Source organism: Oncorhynchus tshawytscha, linkage group LG07 (genome assembly GCF_018296145.1).
Source record: "Oncorhynchus tshawytscha isolate Ot180627B linkage group LG07, Otsh_v2.0, whole genome shotgun sequence".
Lineage (NCBI taxonomy): Eukaryota > Metazoa > Chordata > Actinopteri > Salmoniformes > Salmonidae > Oncorhynchus > Oncorhynchus tshawytscha.
The window spans coordinates 4,715,651-4,737,037 of record NC_056435.1 but is presented as its reverse complement, the minus strand read 5'-3'; the positions used below and the strand labels follow the sequence as shown (position 1 = coordinate 4,737,037).

Genomic DNA, 21,387 nt, shown 5'->3' with positions numbered 1-21,387 from the left:
CGTACACTAACACTGGTTGTCTCGTCTTGATTCAGGCATACAACAGCCGGAGTCGTCCCAGTACGAGCAACGGAGGGGTCGGAGTGGACGGCAACTTGGTCATCTTTGAGACGGCCCTGTAACAGCCTGGAGGAGGCTTTGGCTATTGTTTAAAGCCTGGAGTACTGCTCCTCAGAGTTGGCTGGCACTGCAGTCCCATGGCATTCTCCAGTCTAGAGATCAACAGTGCCTTATCACCCTGCAAAAACTCCATGTCGGAAACTCCATTTGGACAGGAAGCTGCAAAGAGGTGGAACGGTTTGGTCCAGTGTGTCATAGGCGTAGTTGAGTCAAATCCACTTATGCAGTTGTAGGGATTTCTCCCCAAGCTAAGAAAGTTGGGATGGGGTACGTGGTGGGGAAACACAATGTTAACCGTCCCTTATTTATTTCGCTTTTTTTATTTATCAAACAAACATGCAGTAACCAATCGATTTTAAAGGAATAACCATCGAGACCCATGACAATTGATTGTATAATCGTGACTTGACTGGTAAATATTTTTGCCAGACTTGTGTCCACAATTTACAATGGCCAAAATGTGAGAACTCTTTCCTTAGATTCATTTACGTGGCCTATTGTCTGGTTATATAAACTATGGAATGTAGTTTAGTGCCTTCATTTTATTGCAGCAGTTTTAGATTAATCATCTTTGTATAATTCATATTTATTAAAAATGTAATGTGTATTCCATGTAAAAACAGAAGTTATTTAGCTATACCAAATCAATCTCATGTAAAATGTAACACTTTATGTACACCAGTGATTTGTCTATTCTTTTACAACTTATTTGCATCAGCAGCTCCAAATGCAGTATTTACTGTAGTCACTGCATTAAATAGGGCTTGCGGATGTCTTCTGAAACTCAATACTCGGGTAGTTTGATTATGAATCCCACTAAATATTTAGTCAAAGGGCAATTTCTCAGGCAAAAATTGTGCTGATACTGTCTAGGAGTGGCCTGAGTGAAGGGGGGAACTGACAATTTGCTTATTGGCAGAGGTTTGGAATGCTCTTAGTGGTCTAACTAATTTACCGCATGGTGACGTCACCATGGAAGGCCAAAACTCTCCCAAAATTGCCTGAAATTTCAGCCTGTGTTTTCAAACAGCTCTTACGTTACAAGGGCTTCATAATTTCAGTATTACTCCAACCTCAGTCTGGAAACGTTTTATAAAACAGGAAAATCACATGAGTCACGTAGACTCATTAGTCACGTAGATTAGAACTGTGATTAGTGAGGAATATTGAAAAACAAGTCGCACGCCGTATTCGAACTGGCAACCTAACCTAGGAAAGTCACGTTTGACTGCACTGGGACTTGAAATGGCGTATACAGGAGCTTTTCTCGCTTGTAATCAATAGAATTGACTGTGCCTGTTTATATTCAGCATTGATCCTCAGGTCTTGTAGGATGAGTTTACTTCAATGAATATCACTCACATTTCAATCTGTAGTGCAGAAGATCCCCCCCATTATAGCATGATTGAAATGCAAAGGTTATTTCTGATTAAGCTGCTGTGGCGTTTACCTTATACAGTCTAGGCGAACATTGCCTTTCAATCTCATTTGCGCTATAGCGTGGGACTTCCGCCATACAGACTGAATAAAGCCCCTAATCAACATTTATACAATTTGTAAAATCATCTCGTTGACGTGGTGAAAACCACATTTATAAATCCTGTGACTTTCCTTATTAGATGTTCTGTTGAGGGCAGAAACAAAGGTGATTGTAAATTCAGGAATAGGGGTTGGGGTAAGGTTAGAAAACAAACCACACTGCAATTTGAAACCTCTGGCAGCAACAAGATTAGAACCTGTGATCTTCTGATCCCTATCCATGTACCTACAGTTGGAAGTTTACATACACCTTAGCCAAATACATTTAAACTCAGTTTTCACAATTCCTGACATTTAATCCTAGTAAAAATTCAGTTAGGATCACCACTTTATTTTAAGAATGTGAAATGTCAGAATAATATAATTATTTACTTCAGCTTTTATTTATTTTTTTCATCACATTCCCAATTGGGTCAGAAGTTTACATACCAAATACACTCAATTAGTAATCTTGTCTTAAAATTGTGTAACTTGGGTCAAACATTTCAGGTAGCCTGCCACAAGCATCCCACAATAAGTTGGGTGAATTTTGGCCCATTCCTCCTGACAGCTGGTGTAACTGAGTCAGGTTTGTAGGCCTCCTTGCTCGCACATGCTTTTTCAGATCTGCCCACAGATTTATAGGATTGAGGTCGGGGCAGATCTACCCACAGATTTATAAGCCATTTTGCCACAACTTTGAAGTATGCTTGGGGTCATTGTCCATTTGGAAGACCCATTCCAAGCTTTAACTTCATGACTGTCTTGAGATGTTGCTTCAATCAACATAATTTTCCTGCCTCATGAGGCCATCTATTTTGTGAAGTGCACCAGTCCCTCCTGCAGCAAAGCACCCCCACAACATGATGCTGCCACCCCCGTGCTTCATGGTTGGGATGGTGTTCTTCGGCTTGCAAGCATCTCCCTTTTCCTCCAAACATAACGATGGTCATTATGGCCAAACAGTTCTATTTTTGTTTCATCAGACCAGAGGACATTTCTCCAAAAATTATGATCTTTGTCCCCATGTGCAGTTGCAAACTGTAGTCTGACTTTTTTATGGCGGTTTTGGAGCAGTGGCTTCTTCCTTGCTGAGCAGCCTTTCAGGTTATGTGGATATAGATACATTTTGTACCCGTTTCCTCCAGCATCTTCACAAGGTCCTTTTGCTTTTGTTCTGGGATTGATTTGCACTTCTCGCACCAAAGTACGTTCATCTCTAGGAGACAGAACGCGTCTCTTTCCTGAGCGGTATGACGGATGCATGGTCCCATGGTGTTTGTACAGATGAACGTGGCACCTTCAGGCATTTGGAAATTGATCCCAAGGATGAACAAGACTTGTGGAGGTCTGCAAAAAAAGAAATCTGAGGTCTTGGCTGATTTTCTTTTAATTTTCCCATGATGTCAAGCAAAGAGGCACTGAGTTTGAAGGTAGGCCTTTGAAATACATCCACAGGTACACCTCCAATTGACTCATGATGTCAATTAGCCTATCAAAGCTTCTAAAGCCATGACATTTTCTGGAACTTTCCATGCTGTTTATTAAAGGCACAGTCAACTTAGTGGATGTAAACTTCTGGCAATTGTTGGAAAAATTACTTGTCTTGCACAAAGTAGATGTCCTAACCGACTTGCCAAAACTATAGTTTGTTCACAAATGTCTTGAGTGGTTGAAAAACAAGTTTTAATGACCCCAACCTAAGTGTATGCAAACGTCCGACTTCAACTGTATTTCACGGTGCCATCAGGGGGAGGCCACCACACTGGTTTCACATTTAAACCTGTTCAGTCACTTAGTCACGTAGATTAGAAATGTGAGGAATGTTGGGTAAGGTTGAAAGGTACATGCCAGATTCGAACTGGCAACCTAGCCTGTCACAACCCATGTTTAACGCCCTCCATTCACCTCCAACCTGCCTCCCTAAAAGGCTGTTCTTTATTTGTCTCACCTCTTGCAAGCTCTGCCCATTTGAGCTTTCATCCAACCAACCATTCACATGTCCTCAGAACAAGATTGGATAAGGAAAACAGCTGCGTTTACAAAGGCAGCCTAATTTGGATATTTTTTCAGGTCTGAAAAAGATCTGTTCAAAAGACCAATTAAGTGGAGAAAAATATCAGAATCAGGCTGCCTGTCTAAAACGCAGCCTACTTGGTCTTTATACACTGCCCCAAAAAATAAAGGGAACACTAAAATAACACATCCTAGATCTGAATGAAATATTCTTAATAAATACATGTTTCTTTACATAGTTGAATGTGCTGACAACAAAATCACACAAATTATCAATGGAAATCAAATTTATCAACCCATGGAGGTCTGGATTTGGAGTCACACTCAAAATTAAAGTGGAAAACCACACTACAGGCTGATCCAACATTGATGTAATGTCCTTAAAACAAGTCAAAATGAGGCTCTGTAGTGTGTGTGGCCTCCACGTGCCTGTATGACCTCCCTACAATGCCTGGGCATGCTCCTGCTGAGGTGGCGGATGGTCTCCTGAGGGATCTCCCAGACATGGACTAAAGCATCCGCCAACTCCTGGACAGTCTGTGGTGCAACGTGGCGTTGGTGGATGGAGCGAGACATGATGTCCCAGATATGCTCAATTGGATTCAGGTCTGGGGAACGGGCGGGCCAGTCCATAGCATCAATGCCTTCCTCTTGCAGGAACTGTTGACACACTCCAGCCACATGAGGTCTAGCATTGTCTTGCATTAGGAGGAACCCAGGGCCAACCGCACCAGCATATGGTCTCACAAGGAGTCTGAGGATCTCATCTCGGTACCTAATGGCAGTCAGGCTACCTCTGGCGAGCACATGGAGGGCTGTGCGGCCCCCCCAAAGAAATGCCACCCCACACCATGACTGACCCATCGCCAAACCGGTCATGCTGGAAGATGTTGCAGGCAGCAGAACGTTCTCCACGGCTTTTGTCACATGTGCTCAGTGTGAACCTGCTTTAATCTGTGAAGAGCACAGGGCGCCAGTGGCGAATTTGCCAATCTTGGTGTTCTCTGGCAAATGCCAAACGTCCTGCACGGTGTTGGGCTGTAAGCACAACCCCCAACTGTGGACGTCGGGCCCTCATGGAGTCTGTTTCTGACCGTTTGAGCAGACACATGCACATTTGTGGCCTGCTGGAGGTCATTTTGCAGGGCTCTGGCAGTGTTCCTCCTGCTCCTCCTTGCACAAAGGCGGAGGTAGCGGTCCTGCTGCTGGGTTGTTGCCCTCCTACGGCCTCCTCCACGTCTCCTGATGTACTGGCCTGTCTCCTGGTAGCGCCTCCATGCTCTGGACACTACGCTGACAGACACAGCAAACCTTCTTGCCACAGCTCGCATTGATGTCCCACCCTGGATGAGCTGCACTACCTGAGCCACTTGTGTGGGTTGTAGACTCCGTCTCATGCTACCACTAGAGTGAAAGCACCACCAGCATTCAAAAGTGACCAAAACATCAGCCAGGAAGCATAGGAACTGAGAAGTGGTCTGTGGTTATCACCTGCAGAACCACTCCTTTAATGGGGGTGTCTTGCTAATTGCCTATAATTTCCACCTGTTGTCTATTCCATTTGCACAACAGCATGTGAAATGTATTGTCAATCAGTGTTGCTTCCTAAGTGGACAGTTTGATTTCACAGAAGTGTGATTGACTTGGAGTTACATTGTGTTGTTTAAGTGTTTCCTTTTATTTTTTTGAGCAGTGTATAATGCATCCTACCCACATTACACAAGGTTCTCCTTTAGATAGTCACAAGTATGCATTTAAATTCTCGATATACCTGTATATGTTAATGTGGATAATGAAATACTGTGTGTTTTGAAGAAGGTAAAGTGAAATTGTGGAAAGAGGCTTACAAAACCATCCTAGGAAAAGATGGTGTCAAATTGAGGAGCATTTTGGTCCCTTTAGTCAATGCTGATCATATTAACAAACAAAGAAAGGCAACTACATGTTTGTTGAAGATGTGACATAAGAGACAAGACTTAAGTTTTTATTAAAATAAAATTTCACAATATTATTGTACAAACTTCTATGTAAGGAAAATCAATATCTGAAACTTGTAAAAAATGGGTACTGTTGCTATTGGTACATAAGAATGCATTTGGGAAAACTTACATCCACTACGAAAACATTTAAAAACCAATGGACTCGATGTGGTTTTGAAAAATGGAAGGTCTCTCCATACGGCCTCATTAGGGGATACGTTTGTAGTTCAATACATTGATAGGTAGGTATTCCTGCTTTTAAATGATCTAGATCTGCCCTTACAACCATCACTCATGTAAACAATGTGAGACTCACTTTGGTCAAGAAATTCTCAAAAATCCCTTATAGTATAATGACAGCATGTCTTTTCATGTGCGTACAATGGTGAAGTGTAATTTTCCGTTGCATTTATAGTATATGAAATACACACGCCAATTAGTTCCATTGCCCAGTAAAGTGATTGCAGAGACAGTGCAGCATGTCAGGATAGTGTGCCCTGTGCAGTAAGATAAATCAATAGGAGTAGCAGCAGTTCAAATAGTGAACGATTTGAGGCACAAAGTATGAAAATGCAATGCTACTTCCATTGTTGTGTATTAAAGATGCAACACACATCAGCAAAGTGTCAATAAGGAAATACAGTTCCATAAATCTTTCCTGATTTTGCATGCAAACTACTACCATAAAAATGGCATTTCAGTTTTTTTTTCTTTTGACCAATCAGCTCTGGAAAAGATCTTATGTGATTGGAAAAAATATAAAATTGGGCAGATCTCTTTCTGTTCGTCAAGTCCCTGCACCGTCACACAGCAGTCTCAAAGAAGACCACCACTCCGTTGGCCATTTTTGGATCATGGCTGTTGCCGTTGTTCATATACGCCTGAATGAAAATATTGTGAATTGGTAAAGAAATCAAGTTAGGTTGAGAGAATGTGTGTGCTGGGTTGGGATGCAGTGTCAGTGCTCACCTGTTTGGCTGATTCCAGTAGGGAAGCTGCCTCAGCCTTGCCCGTCTGCTGGACTATCCTGTAGAGAGCACTCTCCTGGTTCTGAAGAAGGACGTACGGCTTGTCAAACTCCTGGATCATACCAGCGCCTAGCACCTGAAGGCAGGGTCAAAAGTCAGTAATTCAACCTGGCTAAACTGGTCTGTAGTGAAATTTATATGGGGTTCCCAAACTTTCACTCAGGCCCCCCTTCCAGCATTGTGGAACACCCCGTCTTTCTATGGGCAAGGGCACTGTTCATAAACTGTTCACACCCCTCTTATTTACCTTATTTCCTGCAATTCTTCATTTTGCCATGGGAATCAATAGGCTAAAAAAACTTTAGCTGACATGGCCTAGATGATCTGGACATTTATGACAAGTTATAAATAGCTCTAATGTCTGTCACGTCGAGGAAAACTGCTGATTCACTACCCAATTTCGAAATTGCACCTTGTGCATTCTACTATTACAACTTCCAGGATTAAGTTTAAATTCAGACCGTTCCTTAACAATTTTTTGGGGTGGGGGGACCCCCTCGGACGCTCCCCATAGTTTGGGGACCACTGATCTAGCGCTGTACAATAGAGTAACCCAACTTCACTCTTCACTGGCTGAATTACTCAGCACCTTCAGAGAAGTGTAAACAGGGTAAACTCATTTCACTAAACAAATATAGGATAAGATGTCGGATCAACCTGAAATGAAAGTGAATAAAAGTACATCTCTCAACCTGCTCAGTCTCGTTTTTTTATCTCATATATACATGACTGATGAGGTGTGTGCGTGTGACAGATATACATCTATTTGATGGGAAGAGCTCTCACCAGAATGCGGTCGCTGTCTATGATGGTGTTGAGGCGGTGGGCGATGGTGAGAACGGTGCACTCCCTGAATTTGTCTCGTATCGTCTTCTGGATCAGCTCGTCTGTTCTACAGACACAGACAGACAAACAGTTCAGGAAAGACACAACCAGGATAAAGAAACACAATCACGCTTTCATTGACTACTAGATGCCTCCCACTCAAAGCACATCAGCTGCCTAAAGGACAGACTGTGTGTGTGTGTGAGAGGCAGCTCTGTACCTGGGGTCCACGTTGGCTGTGGCCTCGTCTATGATGAGGATGCGGTTCTTCCTCAGAACAGCCCGGGCCAGACAGACCAGCTGCCTCTGACCCACACTGAAGTTGGAGCCCGACTCGGCCAGAACCGTCTCCATCTTATTGGGCAGCTCCTCCACTACAGACTTCAGCTGGACCTGGAGAGGAAACAGTTACTGGAGTAAGAGCCTGATCAATGCCACCAAAAACACACATTAACCTGTATGTCAATACGTGAGAGTATGTCCTATTACTGTATCAATAGGAGTCTGAGGAGCAGTACCTCTTGGAGAGCGTTCCACAGGTCCTCGTCTGTGTGCTGGCTAAAAGGGTCCAGGTTCTTCCTCATGGTGCCGGTGAAAAGCACTGGGTCCTGAAGAACAGAGGGGCCACAAACAGAAAAATGTAATAAGCTCTAACAGAGCCATATCTGAACTAGGAGCCTTTCCTTTACTACATTCAGAAGGACTAAGGGACAGAGCAGCCACAGAAGACCCACCAACAGTAGCTACCTGAGGTATGATGGACATCTTCTGGCGCAGGTCATGGAGGCCGATCTCTGAGGTCAGAACTCCGTCAATGTAGATCCTGCCCTCTGGCTCTGCCAGGCGGAAGAGCGCCGATACCAGGGAGCTTTTCCCCGCACCCGTCCTGCCCACGATGCCAACCTTCTCTTTGGGCCTCAACATGGCCTTCATGTCCTTCAGGACCACAGGTCCGTCTGAGCTGTATGAGAAGCTGACTCGGTCAAAGGTGATGAGGCCTTTGCTCGGCCACTCAGGAGGAGGACGCTTCTGGGTTTCCCAGGGTGCTTCACTCTCCAGCTCTGTGTACTCCACCACCCTCTCCACTGACGTCATCTGAGGATGGTAAATAAATAACCATGTCAATCAAACAAACCTGGTTCTAATCTCATTTACCAGCCTACTCTTTGAGGCTGGGAACGTGGTTAACCTTGGTCTAATGCTAGTATGACTTCTCAGCACTAAATTATACAACTTTAAAGAACTTAAATTCCACACGCTACATTCTTAAGTGGGCTGTTTCAGCTGAACATTCCTGAATGACAGGATGCAACTAAAACCCTTCTGATTCTAATGAATCTTATTTCTACAGGTCACTGGCGCAGATCTCTGGGTTTGATTATTTTCCCTGTGGAAATTCATTCCCAGGTCAAATCTTTCAGATACTGTAAAAGGTCCTGGGCCTGGGGAGCTGGGGAAGGGACAATACCAGAGTTAGGACTTTGACGTGATCTTACCATGTTCTCCATCTCCGCACTCTGACGAATGGTCCATTGGAAGTTCCCAAGAAGGGTGACTGCGTAGGACAACACCAAACCCACAGCTCCCGCCTCCAGCCCTGATTTGAACATTTACTCAATTCATTGGCTACATAGCATGTCAACAACCAGACGCCATGGATTACAGGCAACATCCGCATTGATCTAAAGGCTAGAACTGTCCCTTTCAAGGAGCCAGACACTAATCCGTACGCGTATAAGAAATCCTGCAACAACCTCAGTCGAGCCGTCAATACAGCACTAAGATCGAATCCTCTGGCACTGGTCGGATGTGGCAGGGCTTGCAAACGATCACTGATTACAAAGAGAAACCCAGCTGCGAGCTGCCCAGTGATGCAAGCCTACCAGACGATCTAAATGCCTTCAAGGCAAGCAACACTGAATCATGCATGAGAGCACCAGCTGTTCCAGACGACTGATCACACTCTCCGTAGCCGATGTGAGTAAGAACTTTAAACAGGTTAATATTCACAAGGCCGCAGGGCCAGACGGATTACCAGGACGTGTACTCTGAGCATGCGCTGACCAGCTGGCAAGTGTCTTCACTGAAATTTTCAAACTTTCCCTGATCTAGTCTGTAATGCCTATATTTCAAGCAGACCACCATAATCCCTGTGCCCAAGAACACCAAGGTACCCTGTCTAAATTACTATGGCCCGTAGCACTCGTATGTAGCCTTAAATGCTTTAAAAGGCTGCTCATGGCTCACATCAACACCATCATCCCAGACACCCTGGACCCAACTAATTTGCATACCACTCCAACAGATCCACAGATGACGCAATCTCTATTGCACTCCACACTACCCTTTCCCACCTGGACAAGAGGAACACTTATGTGAGAATGCTGTTCATTGACTACAGCTCAGGGCTCAACATCATCATAACCTCCAAGCTCATCAATAAGCTAAGGACCCTGGGACTGAACACCTCCCTCTGTAACTGGAACCTGGACTCCTTGACAGGCCGCCCCCAGGTGGTGAGGGTATGCAACAACCCTCAACACAGGGGCCCCTCAGGGGTGCGTGTTTAGTCCCCTCCTGTACTCCGTTCAATCATGACTGTGTGGCCACACACAACTCCAGCACCATCATTAAGTTGACAACACGATGGCGGTAAGCCTGATCACCGACAATGATGAGACAGCCTATTGGGAAGAGGTCAGAAACCTGGCAGTGTGGTGCCAGTACAACAACCTCTCCCTCAACATCAGCAAGACAAAGGACCTGATCATAGACTACAGGAAACGGAAGGCTGAGCACGCCCCCATCGACGAGGCTGTACTGGAGCGGGTCGAGAGCTTGAAGTTCCCTCTGTGTCCACATCATTAAGGATCTATCATGGTCCACACACACCAACACAGTCGTGAAAAGGGCATGACAACGCCTAGTCTCCCTCAAGAGGCTAAAAAGATTTAGCATGGGTCCTCTGATGCGCAAAAGGTTCTACAACTGTACCATTGAGAGCATCTTCACTGACTGCATCACCACTTGGTATGGCAGCTGCTTGGCATCCGACTGCTAGGCGCTACAGAGGGTAGTGCGTAAGGCCCAGTGCCGGGCTCCCTGCCACCCAAGAACCTCTATGCCAATGTCCCAGAAACATCACAAATCGTAATTTTGTGCGATAAATTCCTTCTTTATATCCCCAAAATGTCAATTTATTTGGCGCGTTTGATTCAGAAATACACCGGTTCCAACTCGCCCAACATGCCTACGAAGTATCTAAGTTATCTGTAAACTTGGTCCAAACATTTCAAACAACTTTCTTGATCCAACCTTCGGTATCCTAAAACGTAAATAATCGATACAATTTAACTTTTTATGGCTGTAGGGGCAGTATTGAGTAGCTTGGATGAAAGGTGCCCATATCAAAACGACCTGCTCCTCAGTCATAGTTGCTAATATTAGCATATTATTGTTAGTATTGGATAGAAAACACTGAATGATGTCTGTGAGTATAACAGAACTCATTTTGGCAGGCAAAATCCTGAGTTGAAATCAAAACAGGAAGTCAGAAATCTGAGCTTGTATGTATTCACCAGAGTCCCCAATGAAATCCCCTTGAGATATGAATGATGTTGCACTGCCTAGGGGTTCCACTAGATGTCAACCTTCAATAGAAATTATAATGAGGCTTCTATGTTGTTGTGGGAGTGAATGAGAGAAGAATATATCAGATGTCCATCAAGCAGCCATTTTGTGATTGCACTTTTTCCTCATGGTAGTCACTTGCATTCCATGGCTCACGAAGACAAGAAGGAATACTCCGATTGGAATATTATTGAAGCTATATGTTAAAATATCCTAATGATTGATTCTGTACTTAGTTTGAAATGTTTCTTCGACCGGAAATCTCACTTTTTGAAGTTTTTGTCCGATATAACGCTGACCAGAATTAGCGTTTGGATATGTATACCAAACGCGCTAACAAAAGAAGGTATTTGGACATAAATAACGGACATTTTCGAACAAAACAAACATTTATTGTGGACCTGGGATTCCTGGAGTGCTTTCTGATGTAGATCATCAAAGGTAAGGGAATATTTATCATGTAATTTCTTGTTTATGTTGACGCCGTCTCAGATTATTGCATGCATTTATTTTTCTGTAAATTTAAAAAAAAAAATCTAACTCAGCAGTTGCATTAAGGAGAGGTATATCTATAAATCTTTGTGTATAACTATATTATCATCTACATTTATGATGAGTATTTCTGTTGAATGATGTGGCTATGCAAAATCACTTGATGTTTTTGGAACTAGTGAATCTAATGCTCCAATGTAAACTCAGATTTTTAAAATATAAATATGAACTTTATCAAACAAAACATGCATGTATTGTGTAACATGAAGTCCTATGAGTGTCATCTGATGAAGATAATTCAAGGTTAGTGATTAATTTTATCTTTATTTCTGGTTTTTGTGAATGCTATATTTTGCTGGAAAATGGCTGTGCTTATTGTGGTTTGGTGGAGACCTAACAATCGTTTGTAGTGCTTTTGCTGAAAAGACTATTTGAAATCGGACACTTTGGTGGGATTAACAACGAGAATAGCTTTAAAATTATATACAGTGGGGCAAAAAAGTATTTAGTCAGCCACCAATTGTGCAAGTTCTCCCACTTAAAAAGATGAGGCCTGTAATTTTCATCATAGGTACACTTCAACTATGACAGACAAAATGAGAAGAAAAAAAAAATCAAGAAAATCACATTGTAGAATTTTTAATGAATTTATTTGCAAATTATGGTGGAAAATAAGTATTTGGTCAATAACAAAAGATTGATCAAAAGATTCCTTTTTCTATGGCATCCCTAAGGTGTCAAGTCTTTAGGCATAGTTTCAGGCTTTTATTTTGAAAAATGAGCGTGAAAGACCATATTGCGTAAGTGGATAGGTGGGGGCTATCCGAGTGAGTTTTGCGCTACAGAGTAAAGTGGCCATTGTTTCTCCCGGTGTTATTGAAAAACCTACACACCCTGTTGATTTATTATTGAATATATATTTTAAAAACAACCTGAGGGTTGATTAAAAAACGTTTGACATGTTTCTGCGGACATTATGGATATTATTTGGAATATACGTCTGCGTTGTCGTGACCGCTCTTTCCTGTGGATTTCTGAACATAAACGCGACAAACAAACAGAGCTATTTTGGATATAAAAATAATCTTTATGGAACAAAAGGAACATTTGTTGTGTATCTGGGAGTCTCGTGAGTGAAAACATCCAAAGATCATCAAAGGTAAGCGATTAATTTGATTGCTTTTCTGATTTTCGTGACCTAGCTACTTAATGCTTAGTGTACATAATGTTATGCTTTGCTATCGATAAACTTAAAAACGCTTGGATTGCTTTCGCTGTAAAGCATAATTTTAAAATCTGAGATGACAGGTGGATTAACAAAAGGCTAAGCTGTGTTTTGCAATATTGCCATTGTGATTTCATGAATATGAATATTTTTTAGTAATATTATTTGACTGTGGCGCTACGCTATTCAGCGGTTGCTGACGAAAATGATCCAGCTAACGGGATGGGTAGCGTCAAAAAGTTAAGGAAAGAAATTACACAAATTAACCTAAGAATGCACACCTGTTAATTGAAATGCATTCCTGGTAACTACCTCATGAAGCCGGCTGAAAGAATGCCAAGAGTGTGCAAAGCGGTCATCAAGGCAAAGGGTGGCTATTTGAATCTCAAATATAAAATATTTTGATGTTTAACACTTTTTTGGTTACTACATGATTCCATAAGTTATTTCATAGATTTGAAGTCTTCACTATTATTCTACAAAGTAGATAATAGTAAAAAATAAAGAATAACCCTTGAATGAGTAGGTGTTCTAAATCTTTTGACAGCGTAGCTTGGATAACTGTTTGGCACCAAGTGTAATACAAGTTGTTGCTAGGGAACAGGCAATGAGCCAAAGACTTTGATCAGAAAGATTATCCAACCTCATTCAATTTATTTTATGTCATATGCAACCAACATTGATTTCTACCAGCTTGTGTAATGAAGCCATAATAATTTATCCTCTTACCATCTCTGAGGAAGAGGCAGCCAAAGGCAGTGACAGTGACAAAGGCTGCGCAGATTCCATCCAGTCGGAGAGCGAACCATCGAGAGGTGACCAGGAACAGGAACCAAGATTCTGAGTGCAGATCCTGATGAGCGTCAAAGGTGTTCTGGAATCTCTCCTCGGCTCCGAAGGCTCGGATCGTCCACAGACCTTGGAGGGACGATGACAGGTGGGAGAAGACAGGACTCCGAGCTGCAGAACACAGGAAATACATCAACTCACACATGCATGCAGACACAAAAGGAAATCGTACACATTAATAGAGAAAATGTACAATTATCATTTGTCCCTTGGCCAGTCAGTCCTGTCACTCACTGGTGGACTCCAGGCGTTTGACGTCCCGTGACGTCTGCAGGAAGTAGCGTCTCAGGAACAGGAATATGATGAGAAGAGGAACCACAGGGATGAGGATCCAGGGCATAACGGAGGCTGCCACCACCACTACGCCGATATTCTGCAGGATCGACTGTGGCAAGATCGGTTACGCCCAGGAGACATGAAGAGAAGAAAAGATTTATGTAATATAGATAATGGATTGGGAAATCTATATCCTCCTGACAAAATACATAGATGTTCCCCACTAGGGCTATACACTCACTTACCTGACTGAAGTCAACAAAGGTATTAGGTAACATGAAATCCAGCTGGCTGATGTCCTTGGAGAACCTGTTGAGAATTCTTCCTGTGACAGAACAGGAGAAAGTAATCCACTGTGCAAAAATGGGTTAAATCAACATTGTTTAGCCTCCCGGGTGGAGCAGTGTGCCACCAGAGACTCTGGGTTCGCGCCCAGGCTCTGTCATAACCGGCCGCGACCGGGAGGTCCGTGGGGTGACACACAATTGGCATAGCGTCGTTCGGGTTAGGGAGGGTTTGGCCGGTAGGGATATCCTTGTCTCATCTCACCAGCGACTCCTGTGGCGGGTCAGGCGCAGTGCACGCTAACCCCAGGTTGCCAGATGCACAGTGTTTCCTCCGACACATTGGTGCGGCTGGCTTCCGGGTTGGATGCGCACTGCTTTGAAGCAGTGCGGCTTGGTTGGGTTGTGTATCGGAGGACGCATGACTTTCAACCTTCGTCTCTCCCGAGCTCGTACGGGAGTTGTAGCGATGAGACAAGATAGTAGCTACTAAAACAATTGGATACCACGAAATTGGGGAGAAAAAGGGGGTTAAATTTTTTTATTTTATTGTTTGCCACGTCAATTCAATGTGATGACATTTACTCAACGTGGAAAACTGAATGTTTTCGAAAAAAGTCATCACCTGCTAAGAACGCTATTTTTGGATGACTATTCCCTATTGGAATTTGGCCTCTATACACTAAGGCCAGAGGTCGCCGTAAATCAGGTCTGGCATCTGGGCCCCTGAGGCATTAAAATCGACCATGGGTGTCCTAAGCAATTAAGTTTCAAATGTATAATCTATTCAACCCCAAGGTCTCAGCCTTGATCGAATGCTTTGGCACGAGACACGGAAGGGTGAAACAGCGAACAGGTAAGGCACAAGTATGTAGTTCCGACCCTCTCCTCTGGAGGGGTGAGATTTGCTGCGAACCTCTTAGAGGAACATTTGTCTATTAAACCTTTTAAATATAGAAGTTGTTTGCCTTATATTTTGCATCTAGCATTTCTCCACAACTTGACCAGTTTTCAATTCCTAACAAATTTAAGGGAATTTTGTATTTTTTTTTCTCCACCCAACTTTTAACCTAAATACAATGAGTGATTTTTTTTTTTCTTCCTTCATTGAATTGACATTGAATTGACAACTCAACCAAATGTAAACCAAAACTAGATGTTGAAATGACGTCTATTCTCTCACCCAACCAGTTTGAAAGCATTTTGGAGGTCAGGACTAAATTACAAGAAATTGTATTGTCCTCAACAAGAAAAAGACAACACAAACAGAATCTATTTCAAGCGAGGGGTTTCTCACCAATTGGGTTGATGTCAAAGAAGCGTACAGGTGTCCGGAGGATAGAGTTGAACATGCGGTTGTGCAGAGACTGAGCAGCTTTCACCAGCACATTGAACATCACCAGACTCTTGGCAAAGCCAAAGATGACCGAGGCCAGAGTCAAACCTGAACACAGAAGGTGACTTGTCAGTCGTTACCCGATTTCCTCAAGCTTCCTCCCAGGTAAGGGGACAACCTCATACTTACTTAGAAAATATTCAGTATATTTAGGAATTCTCTTCTGTATACCTGCATAAATGCCCACATAGAAACCGAGGTCCAATTCTTGAGTGATGTTGAGGCCATTTTGGACAATCACAGTGCCGTTAATATTGAGTTTCTCCTGCTCTCCTGCCCTGTCAATCAAACAGTCAGCGTTGTCATTTGAATATTCACATTGCTATGGTCCAACTGAACTGTGAAACAAATAATGAACTACTGTAACAATAGATGCTTCTCACCAATAGGCCAGCCACCAGTCCTGAAGAACGTACGCTACCTGCGGGTGACAAATTATATTATAGTAGGTTAGATTATTGCAATGTCATTGGTTCCAATGCCTTGATCTGTTCAGAGTTTGATTTTGCACGCATCTATCAGAAGTCAAAATGCTGGTATTTACTGTAGATGCTAGGAGGTAGAATGGTGACATGGTTATTCACTGCCTGACATTTTGGATGTGTTAATACCTCCGCGATGAGACTGAGGAGGACTGTGCACAGCATAACCAGTATGCTGGCTCCTGCATTTAAGTACTTGAAGTAGAGGCTGGCACCGATGTTGCCTTCCGATCGGCTCTCCTCTGCTACTGTCTGGACAGGGAGGAGACATGAACATAATACCCTGTTAACTAAAAGGAGGGACAATCTGGGACACTTCAGAATGAAAATCTGCCTTGTGACTGTATCTAAGGGCTTGAAAGGAAGTGGGTGGGGTTTGGACCCACCGAAAGCTGTTCAGCTCCATCTTTAACAGAGTGCATGGAGGAGGTGTGGGAGACCACTGAGTTCCAGGAGGAAATTGAGTTCTGGGAAAAGGCGTGTTTGACCACTGAGTGATTGTTGTTGGTTTGTGGCTCCTCCTCGTCCCTCTTCAGCAGGGAGGTGAAGTCAACCCCAGAGTGCTGCAGCTCGGAGTATGTCCCCCTCCCCACCACGTGACCCTGACACACACACACACACACACAAACACACATCACACCTTGCCCATCTTCTGGAGTCTGTATTCATATGTAAATGCATATGCCTTTGGGTGAACTCTTCCTTTCATAAAGATTGACAGCAGACCTGTTATGTTCTCAGCAAAGTAAAAATGTAATCAAATGCACCTGTGGTCATACGTAAGTTACAAAGCATGTGTAGAATGTTAAACCCTGCCAGGAACACACCTCCTTGAGGACGAGGATCTGGTTGGCTGCTTGGAGGTACTGCAACTGGTGGGTCACCAGGATGCGGGGCTTATTCTTCAGAATACCACAGATACACCTGGACACACGGAGAGGGACAGACACAGACAATTTAAGTGCAGTTTCACACTGCTGGTGAAGGCCTAAGGCCTGTTCTAACATCAGAGAATCCACATGACCCTGAACATCCATTAACTTGTAAATGCTATACAAAAACCCATTCCTGCCCTAAAGAAGCAGCCAGTAAGTAGACCTAATCTGAGTCTGGGAAGAATGTAGTTCAGTTGTACTAAAGGATAGTGGGGTAAGTTGAGCCAAAGGGTTAGCTGAGCCACCCTTTGTTTCTAGGAAACCATACGCAAAACGAATCATGTCACCAAATATTTAGGAAGAGGTCATAATTTCATAGTTGCACCAAATCATCTTGCTGCTCAATGTGTAAATGCTTATTTTTAAACTGTAGGGCGTTGTGTTATATGTTGTAAATGGGTCAAATTTTGAGCTGCTATTTTGTCTCTCTTGTAAAGTAATTATTTATCTCAATGGGACGGGTCCGGTAAAATAAAGGTAAAATAAATACAGACTGTTTAGCTGAAACTGTGGTTCACTCACTGTTCAAACAGGTGTCTCCCGACCTCAGCATCCACAGCACTTAGAGGGTCGTCCAGCAGGTAGATATCAGCATCCTGGTACACAGCCCTGAGACACAACAAGGCTTTCAGATAGAGACTGGAGGATATTCATCACATCTATAGAATGTACCGCAACTCATTTCTACTCTGGTTTGAAGTGGAGCTGTGGTCTTACCGGGCCAGGTTCACTCTAGCTTTCTGTCCCCCACTGAGGGTGGCTCCTCTGTCCCCTATCACTGTCAGGTCCCCGTCTGGCAGCAGCTCCATGTCCTGAACACAGAAGGGACAACAGAGACGACAAGGGTTAACAGTCAGAACACAAAACCATTGCAAAGCTTCTAGAATAAATACCATGAGAGCTCCATTCAGTGTGTCTTACCCTCTGGAGGGCGCAGGCTCTCAGGACCTTCTCATACTTTTGAGGATGGAGCTCTTTGCCAAACAGGATGTTGCTGCGGATGGTTCCAGGGAACACCCAGGGCTGCTGGGAGGCGTAGGTCAGCTGACCTTTGACCCTCAACACCCCCTTGTCGTGAGGCAGCTCCCCCAGGATGGCGCTGAGCAGAGAGGACTGTGGGAGATGGGCTGGTAAACATGTGAGCTGGCTGATATGGCTTACTACATATTTTACCATATAGACACACACACACACTACATGACAAAGTATTCAGACACCTGCTCATCGAACACCTCATTCCAAATCCATGGGTATCAATATGGAGTTGGTCCCCCCTTTTGCTGCTATAACAGCCTCCACTCTTCTGTGAAGGCTTTCCACTAGATGTTGTGGACTTGCTTCCATTCAGCCTCAAGAGCATTAGTGATGTTGTGCGATTAGGCCTGGCTCACAGTTGGTGTTCCAATTCCTCCCAAAGGTGTTCGATGGGGTTGAGGTCAGGGCTCTGTACAGGCTTGACAATTTCTTCCACACCGATCTTGAGAAACCATTTCTGTACGGACCTCGCCTTGTGCACGTGGGCAGTGTCATGCATTGACACTATGCATTGGGACAGGTAGCGTTCTCCTGGCATCAGTCAAACCCAGATTCGTCTGTCGGACTGCCAGATGGTGAAGTGTGTTTCCACTGCTCCAGAGTCCAATGGCGGCGAGCTTTACTACACGACTCCAGCCAACACTTGACATTGCGCGTGGTGATTTCAGGCTTGTGTGCAGCTGCTCAGCCATGGAAACCCATTTCATGAAGCTCCCGATGAACAGTTCTTGTGATGACGTTGCTTCCAGAGGCAGTTTGGAACTTGGTAGTGAGTGTTGCAACCCAGGACAGACTTTTTTTTACACATCTCTCTTCAGCACTCAGCCGTCCCGTTCTGTGAGCTTGTGTGACCAACCACTTCGCAACTGAGCCATTGTTGCTCCTAGACGTTTCCACTTCACAATAACAGCACTTACAGTTGCCCAGGGCAGCTATAGCAGGGCAGAAATTTGACGAACTGACTTGTTGGAAAGGTGGAATCCTATGACGGTGCCACGTTGAAAGTCACATAATAGCTCTTCAGTAAGACCATTCTACTGCTAATGTTTGTCTATGGAGATTACACGGATGTGTGCTGGATCTTATACACTTGTCAGCAACGGGTGTGGCTAAAATAGCCGAATCAACTAATTTGAAGGGGTGTTCGTGTACTATGTATGAACTGACCTTTCCAGACCCCACAGGTCCAATGACAGCAACGAGCTGCTCCGACTTCACTGTGAGTGACAGGTTCTGGAGAGATGGGGTGTCCAGACACTGGAGAGAGAGAGAAATTACATTTCATAGCAATACATGAAACCACCACACAGGACAGGCGTATTCTTGTTTTGTATATCAACATTTGGACATTCAACATTTGACCAGAATATTCACCTTGTCCCAGTAGCAAATTAAGTCCTTGATCTCAACAGAGGCGTCTTTCTTTTCCTCCGGGGTAAATCTCATTTTGGGTCTCTCAATCTCCTCCAACAGAAGGAAATGCTGTGGGTCAACAGAGAGATGATACAGCCAAACCAACCTTACTAAACCACAATAACTCATTGCACCTAGGTGCGGCACAGCAGCCATTTTGTGCCAGATGATCTATAGAGTACCTTGATCCTGCGGATACTGATGATGGTCTCGAACACCTTCTCTATGGCCTGTGGGAAGAAGAGGGTCACTGTGATCTTGATGGCACCATATAGAGACACTGCCACAAACACCCGGCTGGCTGAGATGGTGTTCCCCAGGAGGACGTAGACAGCGAAGGTGATGAAGACTATGATCTTACTGGCCGCAAAGAAGGAGGCCAGGTTGAGACCTCGCAGGTAGGAGCTTGACATGATCTTGGAGATCTCTTCCCTGAGGGAAGAATGAAAGAAGCCTTTCAATAATAATAATGCAATAAAACAAAACATTCTGTTACACATCTGTTAAACCTTTCCATTGATGGATTCTAACTCCTAAACTTGGGATAAGGCTAATTATCAGGTATCCTATTGAAATATGGAGTGCTTAGGTTTAGAGGGTCTACACCAGAGGTTAATGATATCTGTAGGAGGAAGGTATATAGTGTGTACTATTAAGCTTGGAATGTGTTGAGTGCAGGGAAAGTGATCACGTGGCAGGCATTGATAAAAGGAGTGAGCACTTCGGGTTAGAGGTCAGGTCAGATGAAGTGAGGAAGAACAGATATCACTAAGGTTCTGTCGAGCAACAGAGATGCAATGGCTGTTCAGATGTGTTGGAGCTCAGCTTAGGAGGAAGGGTTAAATATCAGTGCTTGTGTGAACAATGTATTTGTCTGATGCAGCTGTATTGACCTTCTGGGAAGAATAAACTTGGTTTGAGTTTAAATAGTGACTGTTGAGTTTTTACTCGGAATTAGAACCAAACACCATTAACCTATAAAAGTCTACGCTGTTGGGGGGGGTCATACCATGGATCATTTAGCTATTTGAATTGGAATTTTAGGACCCCTTTAGGTGTGTGTATTTAAAAAATAAAATAAAAAAGTTTTATATTTTTGTTATTTGATAAAATATTGAATTTGGCCTTTACTGTAACTCATAGACTCGCACCGAATAACACATTCATAAATGACAAAAAAAACAAAAACAAAACAATTAATCATAAATGAATAAGGTTCTAGCAGATAAGAAAGCTCACAAAATATTTACTTTTTTTGGACACCTATTTAACCCTTTTGATGGCACAAAAATACCTTCATACTTCCATTCCTTTGTATGGTCTACCTTCAGATGAGTTCCGTGACACTTGTTGGGGTCGTAGAGCAAAAACAGTTCATCATTGTGTTCAGGAGAGTCTCCCATTTCCACAGTGGGGTCATATTAGTCTGTAGCCCAAACGGTTCGGACGCTACAGACAGAAGTTGGCTCATTAGCATTACTGAATATTGAAGAGTCCAGTGGGGCTTGTAGACCATAGAGTGGTCATATTAGTTAGTAGGCCAAAACGTTTGGATGCTGCAGACATTTTCCGGGTGTCTAACGGTCTGACAAACAGCGCTGTAGCTCTGCTACTTTCCACCACAGTTGCGGAAGGCTCTTCCGCAAAAAGACCTAGCTAGACAAAGTCAACCAGTTCCTTTAAAAATTACAATTAATTTTCTCATATCGTGTTTTCCATTTCCCCATGCAAAAAAAACATCTAGCTTAAACTGACAGATTTTGCTGGTGATTTTTTTTTAATGATGTCCATTAGATTGATGCACAGATGCGTCAATAGACTGAAGAATTTTAAGAGGTTTTTCACTCATTGAGGAAACATGGAAGAAGAACGGCATAATTACTA

The 21,387-nt window shown here is 43.5% G+C and overlaps 2 protein-coding genes across 6 annotated transcripts in view; one reads left to right on the top strand and one right to left on the bottom strand.

Annotated features, from left to right (window-relative positions):
• LOC112253697 (ATP-binding cassette sub-family C member 4) overlaps nt 1-796 on the top strand; it is a 37,475-nt gene extending 36,679 nt beyond the window's left edge. For all 3 annotated transcript variants that reach the window (XM_024425646.2, XM_024425645.2, XM_024425647.2), the window contains one exon: nt 36-796. In XM_024425646.2, coding sequence (XP_024281414.2) covers nt 36-122 — 87 coding nt within the window. In that variant the 3' untranslated portion in view covers nt 123-796. The remainder of the gene's footprint in view (nt 1-35) is intronic.
• A 4,803-nt stretch (nt 797-5,599) lies between these two features.
• LOC112253695 (ATP-binding cassette sub-family C member 4) overlaps nt 5,600-21,387 on the bottom strand; it is a 44,192-nt gene continuing 28,404 nt past the window's right edge. For 2 of the 3 annotated variants that reach the window (XM_042323949.1, XM_042323950.1), the window contains exons 8-29: nt 19,686-19,935; nt 19,465-19,572; nt 19,258-19,347; nt 17,977-18,168; nt 17,773-17,867; nt 17,578-17,664; nt 16,948-17,044; nt 16,507-16,722; nt 16,250-16,372; nt 16,022-16,059; nt 15,810-15,916; nt 15,540-15,686; nt 14,204-14,283; nt 13,917-14,067; nt 13,563-13,793; nt 8,983-9,083; nt 8,234-8,581; nt 8,005-8,094; nt 7,707-7,879; nt 7,448-7,553; nt 6,603-6,737; nt 5,600-6,514 (exon numbers count right to left, since the gene is read on the bottom strand). In XM_042323949.1, coding sequence (XP_042179883.1) covers nt 6,437-6,514; nt 6,603-6,737; nt 7,448-7,553; nt 7,707-7,879; nt 8,005-8,094; nt 8,234-8,581; nt 8,983-9,083; nt 13,563-13,793; nt 13,917-14,067; nt 14,204-14,283; nt 15,540-15,686; nt 15,810-15,916; nt 16,022-16,059; nt 16,250-16,372; nt 16,507-16,722; nt 16,948-17,044; nt 17,578-17,664; nt 17,773-17,867; nt 17,977-18,168; nt 19,258-19,347; nt 19,465-19,572; nt 19,686-19,935 — 3,043 coding nt within the window. In that variant the 3' untranslated portion in view covers nt 5,600-6,436. Of the gene's footprint in view, nt 6,515-6,602; nt 6,738-7,447; nt 7,554-7,706; nt 7,880-8,004; nt 8,095-8,233; nt 8,582-8,982; nt 9,084-13,562; nt 13,794-13,916; nt 14,068-14,203; nt 14,284-15,539; nt 15,687-15,809; nt 15,917-16,021; nt 16,060-16,249; nt 16,373-16,506; nt 16,723-16,947; nt 17,045-17,577; nt 17,665-17,772; nt 17,868-17,976; nt 18,169-19,257; nt 19,348-19,464; nt 19,573-19,685; nt 19,936-21,387 lie in introns of those variants that run through there. The other variant, XM_042323951.1, reaches the window with a different exon arrangement.